The sequence below is a fragment of the Falco naumanni genome, chromosome 4 (genome assembly GCF_017639655.2).
Source record: "Falco naumanni isolate bFalNau1 chromosome 4, bFalNau1.pat, whole genome shotgun sequence".
Taxonomy (NCBI): Eukaryota; Metazoa; Chordata; class Aves; order Falconiformes; family Falconidae; genus Falco; species Falco naumanni.
The window spans coordinates 22,140,490-22,161,041 of record NC_054057.1 but is presented as its reverse complement, the minus strand read 5'-3'; the positions used below and the strand labels follow the sequence as shown (position 1 = coordinate 22,161,041).

The window sequence follows — 20,552 nt, the reverse complement described above, 5'->3', positions numbered from 1 at the left end:
TCTATAAGCCCAAGAGTAACATTTAAGTAACGAGTGCAAATCACAAGAGTTCTAAGAAAGGTATGACAATTACAGGCAAAGCTGTTAAACATTCTACCTCAAATTTCCATTAGCAAAAAAGGGAATAAGAAAGGAGATTAATATTTTTGTCTTTTCAAAACATGGGTTTTGCTTTTAATATTAGTTTTCATGTACAGTCATAACCTAAATGCTAATAAAAAAAATCACCTTGTTTCAGGAATCCAGATTACTGGCTTAAAACTAGCTCCCCTATATGAGCTGATTGTTCACTCTGCTCTTAAAGAAAAACGTAGCGAAGACTCGTCTACAGATAAATCCTGTTTCTTTGTGGTAAGTACACACACACGCTGCCCTTGTGCAAGATATATACTGAATTATTTCCCCATAAGCAAGCAATGCAGACTTCCCAGAATCCCAACAGTATTTAAATGCTTTTTAGGAAATAGTTCCGATATTTACAAAACAATATTCAACTCTTTCAAGTAAGTGAACTTTTCATCCTCATTAATGAAACACTACGTACATGGCTGCTAAAGTCATACTGATTTTTCTGTCTGTAATCCAAATATTTACTCTTCTAAAAATTGCTCAGAACTTCATCATTAATGCCTTAAAAAGAAGGAAACTTATAGGCTGCTGTGAGAAGCAAGTCCCAAGATGGTACTTACCTAGATTTTTGAAGGTCTTCATCACACTGCATGTCATGCTGCACCATCATGCAGTTTTAACAAGAAAGATTTATTTATTAGGTAACACTGAGAATACTGATTCCTTTTACAGGGACTGGCAGGAAGTAGTGTTACAACAGTGATGTCAATTGTTATCTAGAGCCATGGTTGTTTAACTGGAGATGGCTTCCCTTTTAATAACTGTTTTATTAAAAAAATATTTAATTTAGGCTTCACTAGATGTAGAGGAAAAGTTTTAGAATAGAAAATGTGGCTAAGATGCTTTCTGCCAGAAAAGCAGTACAGGGCAACTACAAGACAATCTTCAAAGTTCTACTTTTTTTGCTAGGAAACATCAATTTTGCAATTCATAGCATGAAAAGAAGAGGGTACTTCCTCCTCCTCTACTAGCAGTGTTAGCAGAGCCCACTGCCTATATAGTTCTTGGGCTCTGAGGTGGTGGTACAGAAGGCAGTAATAAGTTTACACCACAGTAAAATAAGGTTTAGCAAAGCTTTTCGCTATAAAACCCTGTAAGGTGGGATGAATTTTTCACGTCCATTAGAAACACGTGAAAGGCTCTATAACTCTTTAGCAATTGCCTAAAATATCAGCACTTACCAAGACTGTTTTGCTTCTCAGTTTAAAGATTTAATTTCTAGAAATAAATTATTAAATGGAACTCTAATCTTCAAAGGAATGTAAGGGAAATCCCTTTGCTCCATGAACTCAGGAGGAAAAGGTCTTTTATTCTGCTCCTCAGCTTTCCTTAATCTAGAACCTGCTAATTAACTGCCCTGCCCTGTTCTTAAGGTGACAGTTCCCATTTAGCATCCTGAAGTAGATAACACAATACTGCACTCCTAATTTTGTCATAAAATCACTGTCAATATGGACAGGTGGCAAATTTTTCTTGCTGTCTCCTCTTCTCCTCCTCTTCAAATGAATCATTGGGAGATACTCCAGCTAAACATGCTTCTCCAAAAAAAGCAGTAGTGATAATGGAAAACATATAATGCCCCAAAGAGGTTTCAGGCAAAACTGCTATCCTATTTGTATAACTGTCAGCCAGCACTATTATGATGTTCTGAGAGAAGATCTTGGGTTTTAAGATTTCTATACCCTACAGGACTCTCAAGAGTAGTTGGCAGAATTGGTGGCACTTGAACTCCTGACCACTTGGCTCGGGGTATATTCACCTAATTTGGATGCGTCTGGGGAAGGACGGTGGACCTCATTTAGCTTCCTGTAAGGACTGTGTTTCTACTGAAATGCAAAGACATGATGGACATGCTAGAAGCATGTCTTCCAAAATTATTTGTGTTGTCAGATTGTGCAGCTGACTGATAACATCAAGCTTCACTTTCTTGTTTTCAGCACTCAAAATATCACCATATTTCTTGTTCAGTCTCTTCCAGATTGCCCAAAGCACTGCTACTTCATAAACAAGAGCTCAGAAAAATCAGTTTTAGCAGGAGCCTTGGTCAGTAAAATCCCATTTAGCCATCCGAATTGTGTGCCTAGTGTGATAGAGATTCTTCGACATCAAGTGGCATATAACACTCTTATTAGCAGCTGTGTCTCTGAGAAGCATACAAATGAAGGTAAATTGTGTGGTTGGAAGTAGTGGCAGAGTATTAGAGGGAAACTAGCTTCTAAGGTGGGTGTTAACAGATTTACTGCTCCCTTGCCAAAGCTGTCACTACATGTGGAATATTTTAAATAACAAACAATCCCAGTAAAAATTACTAGGAACTCCTGTATTACATTCTGTTGAAATTTTGTTTAAGAAAAAAAACCTCCTAGGCTTGATGACACTTTTATAAGCATAAACTAAGTTGCCAAAGTAATGAATAATTAGATTCTACATTATCAGTATTTTTTAAATTTTGCCATGTGATTCAGCCAAAAAGAGTCCACATTCATTGGGTGGATGTCACTAAATAATAATTTTATTTCTAGATGATTCAGAACTGCTTTACTTCGAAGTGGTCCCATACAAGAACATGAGTTTTTCTGTCCTTTTCCTTCATCCTCTGAAAGAGAATCTGGCCTGTGGTATGTGTGGAATAATTGATGGTGTCCTCTTCATTGGGCTGACAAGGGACTTGGTTCTATCTAGGCTCTTGTACTATGCTTCTTGTTACAAATACATTCTAAGGGCCGCTCCCATGGGTGTGCAACCCATGAAAAACACAAGTAGCACTTGTGTATCAACTGCTTACTAAAACAAGTTCTGTATTCAGCACAAAACATGAAGTAAATGCAAATATTCAAGTCCTATTCTGTCTTGGCCCGTAGTTAATTAATAATTTTTAATGTCTACTATTTCTGATTTAAGTATATTAGGACAAAGCAATTCTTATGGAAGAGTACTGCTGCAAACCCCTTCCCATTGACTTCAATCTTACCTTTCTTGAAGCATCAGAATGAAAGGATGGTTTTCAATGTTTATAAAACTGTTTATTTTGAAATATTTACATTATGCTCTTTCTTAGTGATAATTGATGTTATATCCTCCAGAGAAGTCCAATGTCACCTTCATTTAAATCCTCAAGATCCAAGTCTTAATTCTAGCGATGACTTTATAGCAAGAGCTGTGAAGCGGTAAGTAGTTTTATTTCCTAACGGTTGGAATGAACCTCAGGTGTCCATTTAATGGAAATATCATGTGTGTTCACAATGCCATAAACTCAGCAACTAGGGAAACTTCACTCTAGTAAAAAGTTCGAATAGTGAGAATGTTACTTTAGTGTCTTGAGTATCTCTTCCAAAAATGTTACACATTCATAGTAAAAGAAAGTGTTTCCAGTAGAAAGCAGGTGGGACACAGAAACACTTTTGAATAAAGAGGTTTACCTTTTATAAAGATGCTTTTTTCTTTTGTAGACATGCTTTTCTATAGACCCTAGCTGATGACAGTCTCATGACTGGTATACCTTAGAATAGCATTGGAAAGGACTTTTTCCACATCTACCTAATAGCAGTCAGTGCTTCTTTTCATAAAGTAAGGTGTACATGGCATGTCTACAACACTGTCTCTGGCTTGTTTTCTGAAAAAAAAAAAAATCCAAGAGAGGCAAGTTGCTGTGATATATGAACACACACTAGAGAAAGGACTGAGAGCACCAATTCATTTGGCATAAGCTAGTATACAGCTATTATCTTTTTGATGACAGCAAGACCAATGCAGGCTGGATTTTGAACCTGTTTAATTAGCCTGCCCTGTCTTAAGTCACAGGATACTAGATACTATTCCTAGAATCAGGTAATTCTATTGCTAGTGTGGAAAAAAAAAATTTAGTGTATTTTAAATATGCCTTATACAAAACATGAAAGTTACAAGTATAAAACTCAGCAAGAATGAATATATTTTAATATTAGTTTAGGTTTTCATTAAAAGCACCCTTATTTTTTTTGACCAAACTCTCCCACTCTTTCTGTCAAAGCTTCTTTGCACTGCTGTGCTCAAAGATTCAGTACTCTATTTCATGGTGTCAACATATATTTCCAGTGTAGCACACATAGCTATACTGTAGCTATGATGTAACATCTATCAGGTTGTATAAGGCAAAAAGATGCAAGGAGGTAGTGCTGTTTTTCCACCACAGGTATCACTCAGGTGTCAGCTGCAGTTTAAGAAAAGAAGCACTCTGAAGAATGGATAAAGTCTGTAGTAGTGATTAACGTTTCATTTCCTCTTCCAGTTGCATGTCAGTCCCCGTTGTCATGAGAGCTATTTTCAGGAACGCTGCCAAGGTGAAAGCTGATAGTGAAACACAAGACAAGGAAGTAAACAGAAAACAAAAACCTGAACCATCATGTGAGCAAATTACGGATTCTAATAGTCTTGAAGAAAGTCTTTCTGTGGCTGGTCAGCAAGATTTGGCAGTGACAGAAAAGCCAAGTATTGCAGACAACCCAAAAGAAAATCTCTCCACAGCCAAACTGGAAACTGTGGGTGATAACATGGAAAAAGTAACCCCACAGTAAGCACAGAAACTTTGTGCAGAGTGGAGGAAAGTAATTCCACGGCTAGTAGAGAAGCTGGTGTGAAAGATAAGTAAAACACACAATCCATTGTTTGAAAATCAAACAGAAAAAAATATTTTCCCTGGCGTAGATTGCTTTTGCAGAAATGGTTGGAGTAAACTTGGCAAGCTCACTGTCTACTTAGTAATTTGTGAATGGAGCTTCCCCTTTGCACACTATTAAAGTAATGCTCTTGAATTTCTAAACTTCTAGATTTGGAACGTCTAACACTACTCAAGTAACCCTTAATTTTGTCTGCACCATATTCTGCCACAGTTTGACAGAAATTTCTGCCCAACATACATGATACAGGCTACAACATAACACATGCACTTGTAAAAAAGTAATGTTTATCCGTATCAGCATTATGCTAAATACATTGCAAAAAAGAAAGTTGTTTGAACAATTGTACACATATGTAATTAATGCAGACAGCCCTATTTGTCCACTATTTCAGAAACAAGTTCAATAAAAGACTCCTAATTGCAGCTCTGTTTTTCCCCTGATGCAAGAGTGGTACTGAATGGCAGCCAAACTTACAGTCTACCAACTCCATGGCAGGATAATAGAGTCTTTAGTGAGAAAGTTGTAAACTCTGTCTCTGGAAATCAAGTAATTTTAACCTTAGCTTTTTTCTGGCCTCAAAGTATAACACTGTTTTGTGATATTTTTTTTTTTTAGTATAGTTAGGTTGGCTGTTCAAAATTTCAGTTTGTCTCTGTCTTGTCTTTATTTTGTCTCAGACATGAAGTTAGAAGCAACTTAAACCAAATAAACTCCTAACTTACTGTAGATCAGTTTAATTACTGTAAAACAGCATAGGCACTCACAAAGAAAAGACTTCCTGACCAGAGCAATTTGCAGCTGCAGTTAAGGCAAGCAACAGGAAAAGGAGTCAAATATAGAATGTTGGCACAGAAATACGAAGTTGTCAGAAATACGCACGTGTGACTGACAATGAGTTTCTAAGAGAAGGTGAATGAGCCTGGCTTCCTTGAAGAGTTTGGGAAAAACGCTATGGGAATGAGGGACAGAGAGTTCAGGTGAGAAGGACTGGCAAAATAAACACAAAAATAACACAAGGAAGTTCATTAGACTGGAAACATGTTTAGTGTGGCCTAACAGGGGAAGAGTAAACAGTCTTTACTGTCTAACAGTAAAACAAAGGAATTGCCAGTAATTCTGCACTTGAAGAGAAGTGTGTTTTCAGCAAAAGTGAAATAAATAGAATTGTATGACAGAGGGAAGAAATAGTTTTTAACTGTGAAAGTGCATTGCATAGCAGTTACGTTAGAGGAAGAATTTGGCAAAAGGTGAAAAATTCCTACATTTTATATAGTGACTAGAGTGACAGCACTCTAGAAAATCAGCAGCAAATCCTGTTCTATTTTGCATAGAGTTTGCCTATCATCAACAGCAGCTTATTCTGCAAGAATAGTTTGTCCATAGCACTGGACACTATTTTTTAGGTACTAGAGGGGACCGATTTGGAGGGCTATTTAAGGGACCTGCTTCATTCCAAACTGCCGCCAAAACAGAAAGTAAGGGTGAAACGGTAGCTTCTGACACAGAACAGAAAATATTAAGTAAATCTTTGTAGAGCTTTAAAAGTCATTTCCCCTTTCTGTGAAAGCTACATTTAAGATTGAAAACAAGGTGTTTTTTGCAAGGAGCCAAAGCATGGTGAAGATTTACAGAAATTACCTCTACTGGGAACCATCAAAATCTGATTTCCCTAAAACAAAGTGATGTATCAGCCTGTACATGGTCCACAAACTGAGAATCAAAACCAGTTGAGATATTTTTAAAATACTATGAGACAGAAAAACTAGTGTTCGAGTTGCTGGACATGATGAACTATATCCAGTGATAAGCCCAGTTGCTCTACTAGCCAAATAGTCTGGTTTTTAACCCAAGCAAGGGTTGACCTCTCAGGATCTGTGCAGAGTTTTGCATTGCTGCACTCTGACCGTGAGGAACCAACCTCACCGTTACTTCTACAAATGTTTTCTCCACAGCTGCCACCACCTTCGTGTTTTCCAGCTTTAACTTCATTGTATTCTGTCCCAGCTGGAGCTGTGTGATTAAGGTCCATGTCTTGAACAGAATCTAGAATGTGTCCGAGATGTGGTTGTTGTTCAATAGAATTCAGATAGTTAAGCACATCATCTTCATATTTTCCAACCATGTCAAGAAGATTATTTATCTTACTTAAAGCAGAATCATGTCCATTAAAATGACACCAGGATAAGAGAGCACTGAAAAGTCAAAAACAAAAAAAGAAAAATGACTACATGTACCCACACTGACCTCCAGTTGAGGGGAGATAGCAATGTGACAGGATATCTATACTGTATAAATGTATATACGTTTAATTTTCTGGGAAATTCAAGCAGTACAACTGAATATTAAGTTTAAAGATATAGATTCAGATAATTTTGGAAGAGTAACTGCAAGAGGATTTTTAAGGATAATCACCCTAAACCCAGGTAGGTAAACCGCTGTATGAAAGACCTGAGAATTCTCAGGTTGCTCACTTTGGACAGATTTACAATGCACTTTTTTTAAAAACAAGCACAAAACTGCATGCATGCTACCTCCATACACACCCTCCACACACACACATGACTAAGGAGTTTGTAACCTACTTCAGGGTTCCTCTGAACTGGCCACACGTAACCATCAGCTCAGCACCGTGTCTGTAACCTTGATTAAAGCCTTCCTGGAGTGCAAGTTCTTTCCCAGCCTCAATTCCATCCCTATAGCCTTCCTATAATAATAGTGAAACAGGTTGTTCACAAGATGAAAAAATGGACCTGTGACAGTTTCATAACAATAAAAATTTTAAACAAGTATTCAGTCTCTTAAATTATAGCTTCTAGATTTGAACATCCCTCCTAAAAACACCCCCATTGCCAAAACAAAACAAGCTTTTTGCAGTATGATATGATTTTCTGTATAAGATCCAGTTCTTTTCCAAAAGGATCCCCAGAAGGTCAGAAAGTAAAGGAAGTATTTTTTAGAAACATCACAAAACAAGACAAATCTGCAGGAAAGCATGCTTACTTTTATGATGACCAATTCCTTTATGACATTTTTGTTAAAGAATACTACATATAGATTTCTAGACATCTAAAAACACATAGACTGCAAAGCTTCCCCTTTAGCAGAGGTACTCTCCTGTCTGTAATCCATCTGCCTTTCCATCTTTCATAAAACTAATTATTGAGCCTTGCTTCTCTATTAACCAGATCTCACCCAATTTGAGAGTTATACCAGAAAAGAATATGGTAATGGAGTGAGTCACATATAAATACACATAACATTGTCATTTTTCTGTAAGAAACAGCTAATGATTTTAATGCAGAACTGATTTCTCTATATTCTAATCACACTACCATATAATGTAGAATAATTCTTAACTTCTTTCACACCAAAACTGCAAGTTGTAAGAGTGAAAACTTCTATTTACTCATGAGAGAAGAAAACTGGTGGCTTTGCTAGAGAAAATAGCCAGGAACAAGAATGTTTATTTTGCCCAACATACAGCTCTAACCTCAATAAAATTTTATAATTTTGCAGTATCTACTCATAAAATACCAGAGGGATTTGTGTAAGAACACTAAACAGCCCCTTAAGAAAACCAGTCCTTTCAAAGGACTCAGATGCAGGAAACTTTTCCTTGGAGAGTAATACAACAGCTCTGTTGTAATACCCTTCCTCATCAACAGCCTACACAACAGCTTCCATTCATGTGCTTCAGCCAAATGCTGTTCACCCGTGAGCAGACGAGCCTTATTGGCCCCACTCGGAATGATAATATATCTGTTGAAGCAACCTGGGTTTATATACTTGTTTTGTTCCCTGCAGAATTCCAGAGAGGCAAGGGCTGTGGAAACCAGCTTTCATAAAATACATTTTTCACTAGGGGAATAAATAAGCCAAAGAACTACCCAGACCACAACCTCCAATTGTGGTTCCACATGGGAGTCACACATCTTAAATCTGACTGGTGAAGAACTCTATGTAAAAATCCAAACATCTCATATTTCTTTATTAGCACTGTTTAGCTGTGTTGCCCTACATCTACTGGCGGTATACCTACAGGTATAAAGTAAATAGCTCGCATCATAATTTCGCACTGCCTTTTACAAATGCACACGGGGGTACAGAGAAAGATGATGTCTTGTGGTACAACAGTACTTTGCTCTGATGACTGCTAGGAGAGAGCTTCTATAAATCCCTGCAACATTTCTCTGACAATCAGAAGAAACCAAGCCACAATAACTTTTAAGCAGCCACTGTTAGTTTTCCCTTTTAAATCAACCATACATATATCAAGGCATGTATCAGTGAATCTAAAATGGTTACCAGGACTATTAACTCATTGTTATAGAAATACCTTCAATCTTTTTTTCATGGTGCTATTCCATTCCTTCTGTAAGAGGTACATCTCATCCGCCTCTTCATCAAATATATCCTCACTGGATCGGCTGACTGCAGCTTGTACCCAGGACATCACAGCAGTAATGACTGTGACCTCTGTTTATGTGGTAAGCGCAATACTGAGAAACTTGAGCTCAAAAGTCCCTCTGGCTAAGTGTCAGATCAGAAGTAGAGGCAAAAATATGAGTTCTGAAGAGAAGTCATGTACAGAGCTCATTATTCAACTTGTACATTCATTTCCACATGAAAGCTCGATGCTGTTTACCATCATGGTGCATCTGTCAAGAAAAGACAGGTCGTGACATGTAAAGCAACACTGAGATTTATTGAGAACAACTTAAGACAGTAGTTTCTTCTCTTCTTATGGCAGTGACACGCACATGCATGTCAAATTAACATTTCTAAACGCTGTTAGTAAGCGAACAGCAAGCGGCAACAACTTTATGACTGAGTCTAATAGCAGCTGAAGAATGGCCCCATGGAGCCTCCATGGGGTGGTGCACGAAGTTCCATCGGGAATCTTCTGCAGAGTTAATAACCAACAAGGACTTTCACGTTTGATTTTCAGTTTTCTGTTTATGCCACATACTTAACCATCTATACAAGTCTGGAGCAGGGATCGTCCTTTACATTCTGCATAACAAGTAGCCAGTTCTACTGCACCGGGAAGAAGGCACCATTGCATTGTTTCATCTTTTCCGCTGAAGAAAACCAGAGAGGCCTCTCGCAGCCCATTCGTGGCCGGGAGGGAAACCCTTACAGCCTACAAACCTGCTTCTGGCAGAGGCACCAACAGCTCTGGGGCCGCAAGAGCCACCCCGCTTCTCCCGGACCAGCAGCGGCTACAGCCGTGCGGCCTACGGGCCCCCCCGCCTCCGCCCCCCGCCCCGGCCTCGGCCGAGCACAGACACCCCCGCCGCGGTGGCCAGGCCCCGGCCCGCCATTTCGCGGCCGGCCGCGGGCACAGCCCGCCCGGCGCCCACCGCTCCCCGCGAGCGGCCGCGCTGCCAGGAGCCTGCCTCTCCCCGCCCCCGGCGGCAGGCGCGGCTCGCTCGGGACCCGCACCAGCCCCGCGCCCCGTCACCTCACCACGGCCGCTCGGCCACCGCGCTGCGCCTGGGGGCCGCCATCTTGACTGAGGGCAAAATGGCTTCACCGCCGTCGGAAGCAATATGGGAGCGGCAGCCATACTGGCCGAGAGCAAGCTGCGTGGAGGCCGCAGGTAAACAGCCGCGGTTTTAAGCAGCAGCCCTGTAGCTTTAAAGCCCGTCTGAGACTCTGGCGGCGGGCGGCCATCTTGGGTGAGGGCACAGCCTCGCATGCGCCTCTAGGGGGCGGGACGAGGCGGCCCACCCAGCGGTGCGGGGCGCGGCGGGGCTGGGCCCGGCCAGGGGCCGGTGCGGGGGGGCGCTGCCGCCCGGCTCCCCGCGCCGAGGGGCCTGGGGCTGTCCCGGGCCTCCCTCAGCGCCCGCAGGCTGACTCCGGCTGGGTTTCGGGCCCTTTTCAGTCATAAATTGTGGAATTTTTGCAAAAAACCTGCCTCGTTGGCCTCTGAATTCTCAAGGTCCATGCGTGTCAGGCGTGCCCTGAAGCACTCCTCTACGAGATTTAGGCATTACAATAATAAATCCTTTTTAGAGTGAAGGGTGCCAGCTGAAGTGGTTCATGCTTGCTTCTGTTAAGAGAAAACAGTAACATCATTTTGACATAAATACAACATAAAAATGTGTTTTTCTCTATGCACACTGCATTTGGCGTATCAGCGTAAGTTTAAAGTTGTTTCATCTTCATAAATGTGCTATACCCCAACCCTGAACTCCAGTTGCTCTCCAAACTGCCAGCTCCGTCCTGTTGCGGTAAATGCACTCAGGTAACTTCATGCGGGTCCCTGAGAGGGAGCGTGTTTGCTCCTTGTCCGGAGAGCCCCATTCCCCATGTAGCGGGTGGGCTCACCCCTCAGCCAGTGCCCCGTGTGCCACCCCTGTCCCACCGGTGGCTGGTGAGGTGCGTTACAGCAGGGCTAGGGATAGCAAAGTACCCATCCTTGGCGCTGCGGGTACTGAGAGATGAACCATCACGTGCTGCGACTCACACAGCCACAGCACTCTCCTTTCCCTCATCCCTTGTGTTTTGCAGAGGCAGCCTGTCCTCCTCCTCCTGGCCCTTCTCAGACGCTCGCTGCTGCTTGCATGCCAAGCTGTGAGTGGCCAAGTAACCCAAACCAGGTGTGTCGGGATGAAATGACACTGGTGCCTCTGGATGGCCAGACTTGTGCATATCTGTTCCTCAGCAGTTACTATACACGGCCATGACTGCTCATTTTCTAGCCCGGTTCTATCACTTCCACCTCCTGTCTGGTAGAAGCTTATTTAGCTAGCTCTGCCATTTTTTAAAACAGGTAACAATGCTGAATATAGCCTGCATGCACAAATGCGCAATGACAGAAAAGCCTTCTAGGAACAGGAACTTGTGACCCCTCATGACTGGTCATAATGGCACTGTTAAACTTGGGTTAACCCTTTGCTTATCATCTTGCACTCTGTCCCCTCAGACATCTTACTCTTCTGGAAAAGATACATAGCTCAGGATCACTGTGAGTTTCCCAAATTCACGCTATCTCAGTTTAAATGTCTTACATTTACCAAAGTTGATCATTCCACACAGATGTTTGTCTAAGACAAGTCTTTATAACCATGAGAAACAATGAAGAAAGCTTGTAGTCTCATCCCTTTCTCTTAGTAGTGGTGGGTGGATAATTTGGTGAATCATATTGTATATGTAGAGCAGCATTGTTGGGTTATGAAGTGCAGTTGCAACTTGAAGACAAGTTGATTGTATGCTGATGGCCTTGACAGGGCTGCTGGCAGGGCTTGAGGGTGAGGTGTAGTGCCTCAGGGTGTGGATGTTTTCCACACCTATGTGTGTTCTAAATAAAATGGTATCAGTGTATTATGGTGATACTTCGTAATGACACATGCCAAAGGATCGAAACACGAAAACAATATTTCACAGGCTACAAAACACTTCCAGCATTTTTGCAGAATAAAGAAAAAATACTTTAAAATGTGAAAAACAAAGTAGTAGTTGATTTGTGACCCATTGTAAAGCTTGTCGCTGCCATATCTAAGGTTAAAAACTGGCTAATTTTAGGCTTATGGTATTTGTTATACCAAAGGAGCCTCTGAGGCACGAGTATGCTTGCTTGGTTCAGCAGTTACTCCCTGACTGCAGTACTGGGCATTCCAGAGGGGCCAGTACACAGTCATGCAGAATTTAGGACTACCAAGGGGTTGCGAGATTTCTGTTAGGTCTCATCTTAGCAGTATGGTTTGCCATTAAGCAATCATCCACAAGTGATTGCCAAAAGTAAAATACGTGCACACAGTGGCACAGGCTGCTCCTTCACACCTTTATTGCTGCACATAATGCTTCAGATAAAGCATTGCTCCTATTCAAGTAATTATTACACTTGTTTTTCAGTCATCGGTGCCTCAAACCCAAACTGATGGGAGCAGCCAATGGATTTTGTCATAATGCACAAAGACACCTCAAGATTTCAAGGTTTCTGAAGGGTGGTTGGTTGGATTGTGGTACCCAGGACTTGTGCTGTGTATGGGCTACTCCATGGGGCAGGATGATCACGTTCTCGCTAGGGCAATTTCAGTTTCTGTGTCCTGCTGTCTGGCAGAGTTGAGTTGAGGCTTGTGAAGGGCCCAGGGCAGAGGACTATTTACACTGTAAGGTATTCTCCAATCATACAATGCTAATTGTCATGGACTGACAGAACCATGTTTCATTTGCTCTAATTTTGGGAATAATATAATCCTTTTAAGAAATCCCAGCTCTTACATGGTATTTGGATGAATTTCAAGAACACTTAAATCATTTTCACTTGTTCTCTAAACAAGACTAAGACGTAATGGAAAAAGAGTAAGCTGTTGAAATGTGAGGAGAATGAAAACCATCAATATTTCATAAAGATGGTATATACATTGTCACCAAACAGTGCACAAAGTTTCTGAAGAGCCTTAAACCGTAAGTCCCTCCTGAAATGCATATTCTGCCTACGGTCAGGTCTGTAGTCTTTTCCAGGTACGTGGCTCTACTGCCTGGTTAGATACTAGGCTGTTTTCCTTGAATATGGTGAATGACAGGGCATTGGTAGGACTGCCTACAACAGCAACAAGACGGACATACTCATGCTTACATGTGGCCTATGCCTTTCTCCTGATCTTGGCTGTCTGTGCATTTTTCCTTCATGGAAGGGAAGGTAGGGTTGGTACTGCTGGCTGAATGCTGCAATAATAATATGGTGACCTCCAGTGCTTAAATCTTTTGCTTCCAGACCTACCCCAGAGAAGGAAACAGTAAGCTAACAGGTTAACTGCAAGGTCATAGGCTTAATGAGGTTTTAAATATTGCAGCTCACAGCAAAGTTAAACAAGAGGGTTAAAATAAACCTCTAGGATCAATGATTATTACCAGGGCATGGTAATAAACACACATTTCTGTGTTTTCCTATAACATCTCTTATTCAGGATATTAGGGCAATTTATTAGTAAAGCCTTATCACCCTCCTGTGATGAAGGTAAGTAATACATAGGAATCACTTCCCTGTTTTTGTGAAATCACTTTTCTTTAATAACATACAATAATACTACACAACAATTTTGGTCAGTGTGTCTCATTTAGTGTCAGAAGAATATGGAAAAGAGCTAGAAATTTATGAATATATCAAGGGTAAATGTCTAACATTCACTTCAAAGCACCACAGGAATCTTAACAACCATTTGGCCATTACTTCTCTCACAAGCCTTTTCAAGGGAGAGGATAGTTTTCTGCCTCCTCCCTCCCCTGTATTACTAAAGCACAGAATTTTTATACATAAATGTTACAACAGGGCAGTTTTGCTACTTGCAGAATCATTACTATTTCAGATCCTGGCAAAAAAAAAGAAACCTTTCCTGAATATTCCATGGACTGCCAGCAGTTTAGCTTGTACCGAATTATAGGTGGAAGTGGTTACGCAAATAATTTTCGCCCCCCTGCTTCACCCAGGCTTGCTTTGAACATCCTCAGGGAAGCCAGGCTTGCAGTTTGAAAAACTGTACTTTAAACTGTTGTGTACTAAACAGAGCAGCAAATACATTTTATTAACACCAACACAGTTCCCCTCCATCTGTCATTTTCCTTGGTTTGCTCCTCAAATGAGTGAGATTTGTTGTCCCCAGATGCAGTCCACATTTTCATTCTGGAACTTCAATAACAACTCCGACATTGCAAAAAAAAAAAAAAAAGAAAAAAAGAAAAAAGAAAAAAAAAAAAGGTATGGCTGAGATCAAAACAAGCTATATATACACTCCAGCTCAAGATTAATGCCGACAGAACAGAGTGTAATATGGGACTACGCTATCCTTTTTAGAATAAACAACAGAGAAGCAAGAAAGGAGTATTCCTACTTGTCTTCAATCTGTTGACAGTGAGCTTTCTACAGCGTGAAATTCCACATGAGCAGAAAAAGGTTATGTCAATAAGGGCAAGAAAATGTAATAAGTTCTACATTTTAGTTGTGTAGCTGAATCATGTGTCTACTGAAATTGTAGTATCAGTGATGAGTCTTGACTGGTTTTGTATCATCAATACATCAGGATGCTGTAGCTCTGTGACTCAGATATCCTTCGATAAGATTTTTCTACCTTATGGGTTACATTGTTTTTGATGCAGAGCTGCCTTTTTTGTGTAATGATTGATCATAATATGCAAATGATTACTGTAAATGTGATTGGTCCAAGGGAGATGCTGTATGCTACTTATGAATTTCCCCAGTGAATTACACCTCTATTCAAATCACACAGACTTTTTATCACACCTTGTGTTGCTTCATCGGGAGAGAAATGCCAGCTCTTTTCCTTTGGCTAAGAGATGAATTGCCCTCTCTTGTTTTATCCCTGGTAGAAACTCAGACAAATGATGAAAAACTGCAGGAATAGCAGCTGTACAATGCTGATCCAATTGTCTGAAGCGAATAGAACTGCTAGAAGGCATAAAACTTGTAGAGTGCACTGATTTCTTTGGCACCTGAAACCATAAGAAAACAATTGTTTCAGTGACAATGCACAATTTCTGAAATGTTGAGGTTATGACAAGGGTTTAAATGGTGGCTTTTGAATTGCATGTGGATTGTGAACAATTCCAGTACAGCATGTATGCCATATCTGTAGCATATAATTGGTTGTTTGGCTGTGCTAGCACAAAGGCTGCTGGGCAACTCACATCCTCAGCTGTGGAAGAAAGTGAGCTGGCATCGCTGGGCATCTCGGGATCCAGCTACACAGTGGGGCTGGCTCCCTCCCACAGGGAGCTACAGCCCCCTGCAGAGCCGTTGTCACCTGAAAGCTGCTGCCAGGGCTCCCTGAGGAGGGCCCTGTGAGGTGAGACAAAGCAATTGCCTAGGATCGCTTTTGCCCATTTTTACCTTATGACTGCTGCTGCAACGAGGTGGGATGTTGGGTGTTACTGCACTGCCCCGGCAGGGAGTTGGGCAGTGACTTTCCTTGCTAGCTCCTATTTCTTCCATTTTTACTCCTACCCTCTTAACCAACGCTGGAATAGCAAGTACCACTTTGCTTTCGGCTCTGGCTCTGAGTTGTGCTCAGCCACCTGGAGGCGATGGCATGCAGCTAATGCTTAGGGATTTATTCTCTTGCCTTCCCTTCATTGTGACCTTACCACTTTCCTGGGTTCCTCGTTCAGACCTGCAAGTACAGATATGCTCATCTTTCACAATTGTTGGTGTCAGTGGAAGATGCTGTCTTCAAACAGCAACTGCAAGTGCCATGCAGATAACAGAACTCGGAATCTGACATTTATACAAGACGAACCATTGCGTGTGGCATGTCTTGAATGTTATGCAGGAGTCTGGAAAAAAGTATAGTTAAAATGGTTAAAAGCATGGTTACTCATAGTTACTCAAAATTTATTTCACCGGACTTAACAATATACATTTACATGCAATCGCCTGCCTATACTTTGGCATTGTATTTTGCTCAGGAACAAAAAGTGCATCTTACCATTTACAATAAAACATCATCTAAACAAGTAACATTTGATACTTTTTCCCATCAAATTACTGTGGTCAGTATCTGCCACCCTGACTTATGCTGAGAAGCACACTGCTATTCAGATAGTTATTGATCTCTGTGGGTTTGCACTCGGGGTAACACAGTTCTCGGTGTGCAGGATCATGCAGAAGGTGAACTTTCTCATCAAATTTTCAGCAGCAGCAGATTTGATAGCTCTTTAAGAAAACTGAAACAGGAGTGGTCATGTTACAAGCTCAGGCCTGGACGTCAGAGTAATCTTACGATGCATTCAAAGCCTGAAGCATCCTTTTCTTGCTCATCCAAAAGCTGCAATGAGTGGCTCAGTGGGATACATCAGGCAGGGTTGGCTCATATTTTAAATAGCAATAAAGAGCTTCAAAGTTCTTCAAAGAACTAGAAAAAAGAGCTATGAACTATCCTGTTCTGTGAAATGAATGAGGTCACACCTTCAGCAAAACTATATATTTTGCCACTGACTCAATTTATCACCTGGCTAATTGTGATTAAACAATTTTACAAGTAATGCAGCGATTACATAGCAAAATCAGAATGATTTCAGCATCACTTAAAGGCTGGGAGTCAGATTCCATGGCAATGTGACAGGTGTCTAAGTTACAGGAGGTGAAATGTAAGGGAAGCTGATTTGAGGCCATTTGTGCAGAGGCAGCAAAAAGCTCTCTATAGAAATGGGTTACTTAGTTTTATTTCTTCCTAAACCCAGGTTCCAGTTTTTTCTCTAACTCCCATACAGATATCAATGCTGCTAAGAAACCTAACTTACTGCAATAGCTTTGTTTGGATAGTTCAACTGAGGTGAAAAATATGTCTCAAAATGGGAACCATGTTATAATTTTATTTATGTAGCAAGTGCGTATGTAAGGTTTTAAAGTATCACCCATCTGTGCAGTATTAGTATCAAGGTTTATTCCTGTTATTTATAAACATGGTATAAACTGAAATTAACTGTTGGTTCTGTTCCCAGGATTTTATAAAAAATTCACATTTTAGAGACTTTTTCTGAGTAAGGTAACTAACTACATTTTTTTTTCTTTTTTTGTGAACTATCATATTCTATTGAGGAGCACCCTTTATCACAATGTTTGGCAAAGGCATTTCCAGTTTATTAAAGAGACTGTGATTTAATGATTTGGCCAAGGAAAAATCTGCAGGTCCTTTGAGAATCATCTTAGCACATGTGGAATAGGTCCCTTTTTTTCTAGCAAGAAAGCAAGCGTTGTAAATGTGCTGGAGGCTAAATTTTATCCTCATGCAATATTAGCTTCTCAAGAAAATTCTCAGAATATGTTAAGGCGTAAGATGGTGTAGTCTGTGATTACTTGAAAATGTAAAACCTTGTTTTGTCTGTCAGTCCTACACTCATATTCCTGTGCAATGGCTGTTTTCTCTTTTCAGAACCTGAAACAACACAGACAAACCTTGTTTCCTGAGTGACTGATGGGATAATGAAAATTAATCGTAGCCCCAACAAACACCATTGATTTTTTTAAAATCTCACAGATTGACACCTTATCTTTGTATTTGAAACAAGTGTATGTCTTTCTGTTGTAATAAATGTAGGTATGCATGTATACTCAGGTACCTGTGAGCATCGTCTGTAGACACTGAGGAGCTCGGGGGCATATTTCAAATTCACTTCAACAAGGGCACCAGGCTGTGTTATAAGGATTTCGTAAAAATCCATCCCTTAGAATCTTGTAAGTAATCTATTGGATATCCTACAGGCTTTCTTTCATAAAGCTTTCAACACAGAGTTGAGTGGGCTGCGGGCATGTGTGTGAAGCTTCCCTGATAGAAATGCCAATATTCCCTCTCTGTGCTCTGAAATTTACTATTGCAATAAAATGGAAGCATTCCCTTGCATACCAAACTGAAGTGGCTATGAAGAACAGCCACTGAAAACCCTCATTTATTTCATGGTTTTGGTTTAATTGACATCAGCATTCAATTCTTCCTACTGGCCCATCCATTGTCTCCCTCTCCTGGAGATTCAGTCTGGATTCAGCATACAGCAAATACATCACTGAACTGCAGCACCTTCCCTCTCTGAAAGGAAGGAGGAAGAAAGAAGTCACTCTGTAGTTAGAATCACAAGCATCTAATCTTTGTATTTTTCTTTTGTTGATTTAAAAAAAAAAAAACAACAAAAAAAACCTTTCAGGTATTTCACATAATACCCACAGAAAACTACCCACAACACCTCCCCATCTCCCAGTCCAATCTGTTGAGGAAGAATATGTTAGAAGGATATTTATCTATCTCTCTAACTCCAAATAACCACTGGCAGAGACAGCATAATACAAATATTTCTGAATAATTCATGGAATGATTGATGGGCAAAAAATATTGCAAACAATGTATTTTAGGGATATTATTTAATAAGCAGCAATAAACCTGCTCATTTTGTAAAGAACATGAATAATTTATTTTAATACTAATGGACGAGAATTCCTGTAATGCATGATTTGTAAGAATGACCCAGCCAGCTCTAATAAGAGACTGAGCAGCATATGCATGAATAGCATGCAGTGTGCAAACATGTAGGCAACGATGAAAAGAAAAATAAGCTGGCCAGAATGGTGAAGCTACACTAGTACCCACCAGTCCTTCCACAAGAATGGGGCCCAAAAAGTGTTTGAAATTAAGGTAGAACAACTGGTGTGGTGTAAAATAAAAGAGAGCAAGGAGGCAGATTTGGTAAAATCTTGCCTCACGTTGGGAAAATAAAAACAAATATTGCCAGTAAAGAATAGGAAGAATGACAGGGGAGGGGGCACATAGTACATGGGTTGTAGCCACACGTTAATGCAATTTGATAGGGAGAAGTATTGGGGTAAGGATGTAGTAACATATTATGGAATACTGTGCTACAGAAAATATTTCTTAATACCAAACATGCGAAAAAAGTATTGGGGGAAGGATGTAGTAACATATTATGGAATACTGTGCTACAGAAAATACTTCTTAATACCAAACATGCAAAAATCCTAATGCTCTCTCTAGCATAGTGCAGACTGTGGGGAAAAAACAACCCCAAACCTGGCTTTCCAGTAGCTCTCACCTGCTCATGGGACAAATAACTTTCTAGAGCTTTCTCTGACATTTGACTGACAGTAGTTGTTACCTGTGGGACCACGTATCCTTAGAGCTCAGCTGTGATAGGGATGGTTTTATAGAATAAGATGATTATGAACTCTAGGATAACCACTAAGAAAGTATTCATTTATTCTGCACTTACAGCTTACCACGTTCCTAAAACATGTCAAAAACATGGTAAAAGTTAGGGGCATCTGGCAGTGGGATTTCAAGGCAGATGCCACATCAATGCTATGCAGCATACCAGTGTGGGGACTTCTGGTGAAAGCAGAACCATTTGTCAGATGGAGCAAGTTTATTGTCGCTTCTGTAGCTGAGAGCTCAGAAAAGGTCCTGATGCTTCACATCTGGCTAAGTTGAAGGACAATCTCAACTTCTACTGTGGGCTTAGATTCTATGTTGGTACCTGTTTAGGAGTAGATTCAGAGTAGCTGAACCTAACCAAAAAAGTGAGGTACATGATAGATGCTCTGTTTCTACTCCATTCAGTGGACATTTCCTAAGTATTTAATCCTAAGAAAAAAAAAAGAAAAAAAAAAGAAAAAAAAAAAGTAGAGGTGCTGGGTAAAAAAAATCTATAGAATCTAAAGCCCTTCAAAAGAGCACTCTGCTACTAAATAATGTAACTGTGTATCACTCGTTCATAAAATATCAATAAATAATTTTAAATTATCTGCAATTTGAAATGCTCCTGAAATTATATCCATTCCCCTGTTTGTTCTATATACACTTGTGAGGGGACTTTCATGGGCTTTCTTCCGTTTAAACTCTTGATTTTGCAGTTCTTCTTTGCAGTCATTAGCATTAAGATAAAATGGAAGAACAGTGGATAAATCATTATTTGAGATGACTATCAGGAATGGAAGAAATAAAGATTCCTTGAAGTGAGAATAAAGCCTTTCTTTGGCAGATTAGCTGCTGGTTTCTAAACCTTCCTCCTGAGAGAAGAGTACCCAGGAGGTAACAGGCTACTGTGTCGTTCGCTGCAGCTAGCTGTTAGCTGATTTGCAAGCCCAGGTCATCCCTTCAGTAGCTGTCATGCCCTGTTTTTGGGCAGCAGGTTGTGACAGCAAGGGCTGGGGATGTGTATTCTGCGTTGATTCAGTGGGCAGGATTTCAACCCATGTGCCTCAGCCAAGTGCAGGGCACAGGCTAACCCTCAGTGTTT

At 40.5% G+C, this 20,552-nt stretch overlaps 1 protein-coding gene across 4 annotated transcripts; it reads right to left on the bottom strand.

The window, feature by feature from the left end:
• Positions 1-4,043: 4,043 nt before the first annotated feature.
• On the bottom strand, positions 4,044-10,479 carry YAE1 (YAE1 maturation factor of ABCE1). 4 transcript variants are annotated; one of them, XM_040591852.1, is made up of 5 exons: positions 10,257-10,479; positions 9,124-9,445; positions 7,370-7,491; positions 6,711-6,979; positions 4,044-4,440 (listed from the first exon to the last, which is right to left on the bottom strand). In XM_040591852.1, exons 2-5 carry the CDS (start codon positions 9,238-9,240, stop codon positions 4,373-4,375), a joined length of 576 nt encoding a protein of 191 aa, XP_040447786.1. In that variant the 5' UTR covers positions 9,241-9,445; positions 10,257-10,479; the 3' UTR covers positions 4,044-4,372. The 4 variants fall into 4 exon arrangements, with proteins under 4 accessions (XP_040447786.1, XP_040447784.1, XP_040447783.1 ...); XM_040591850.1 differs by having other exon boundaries at positions 4,044-6,979; positions 10,252-10,479; XM_040591849.1 differs by having other exon boundaries at positions 4,044-6,979.
• Between the last annotated feature and the right edge of the window lie 10,073 nt (positions 10,480-20,552).

Coding starts and splice junctions, on each gene's coding strand:
- YAE1 (XM_040591850.1), bottom strand. CDS start 9,240: ATGTCCTGGGTACAAGCTGCAGTCAGCCGATCCAGTGAGGATATATTT. Junction 7,492..9,123: donor CCATGAAAAAAAGATTGAAG/GTATTTCTATAA, acceptor CTATTATTATAG/GAAGGCTATAGGGATGGAAT. Junction 6,980..7,369: donor CAGTTCAGAGGAACCCTGAA/GTAGGTTACAAA, acceptor TTGACTTTTCAG/TGCTCTCTTATCCTGGTGTC.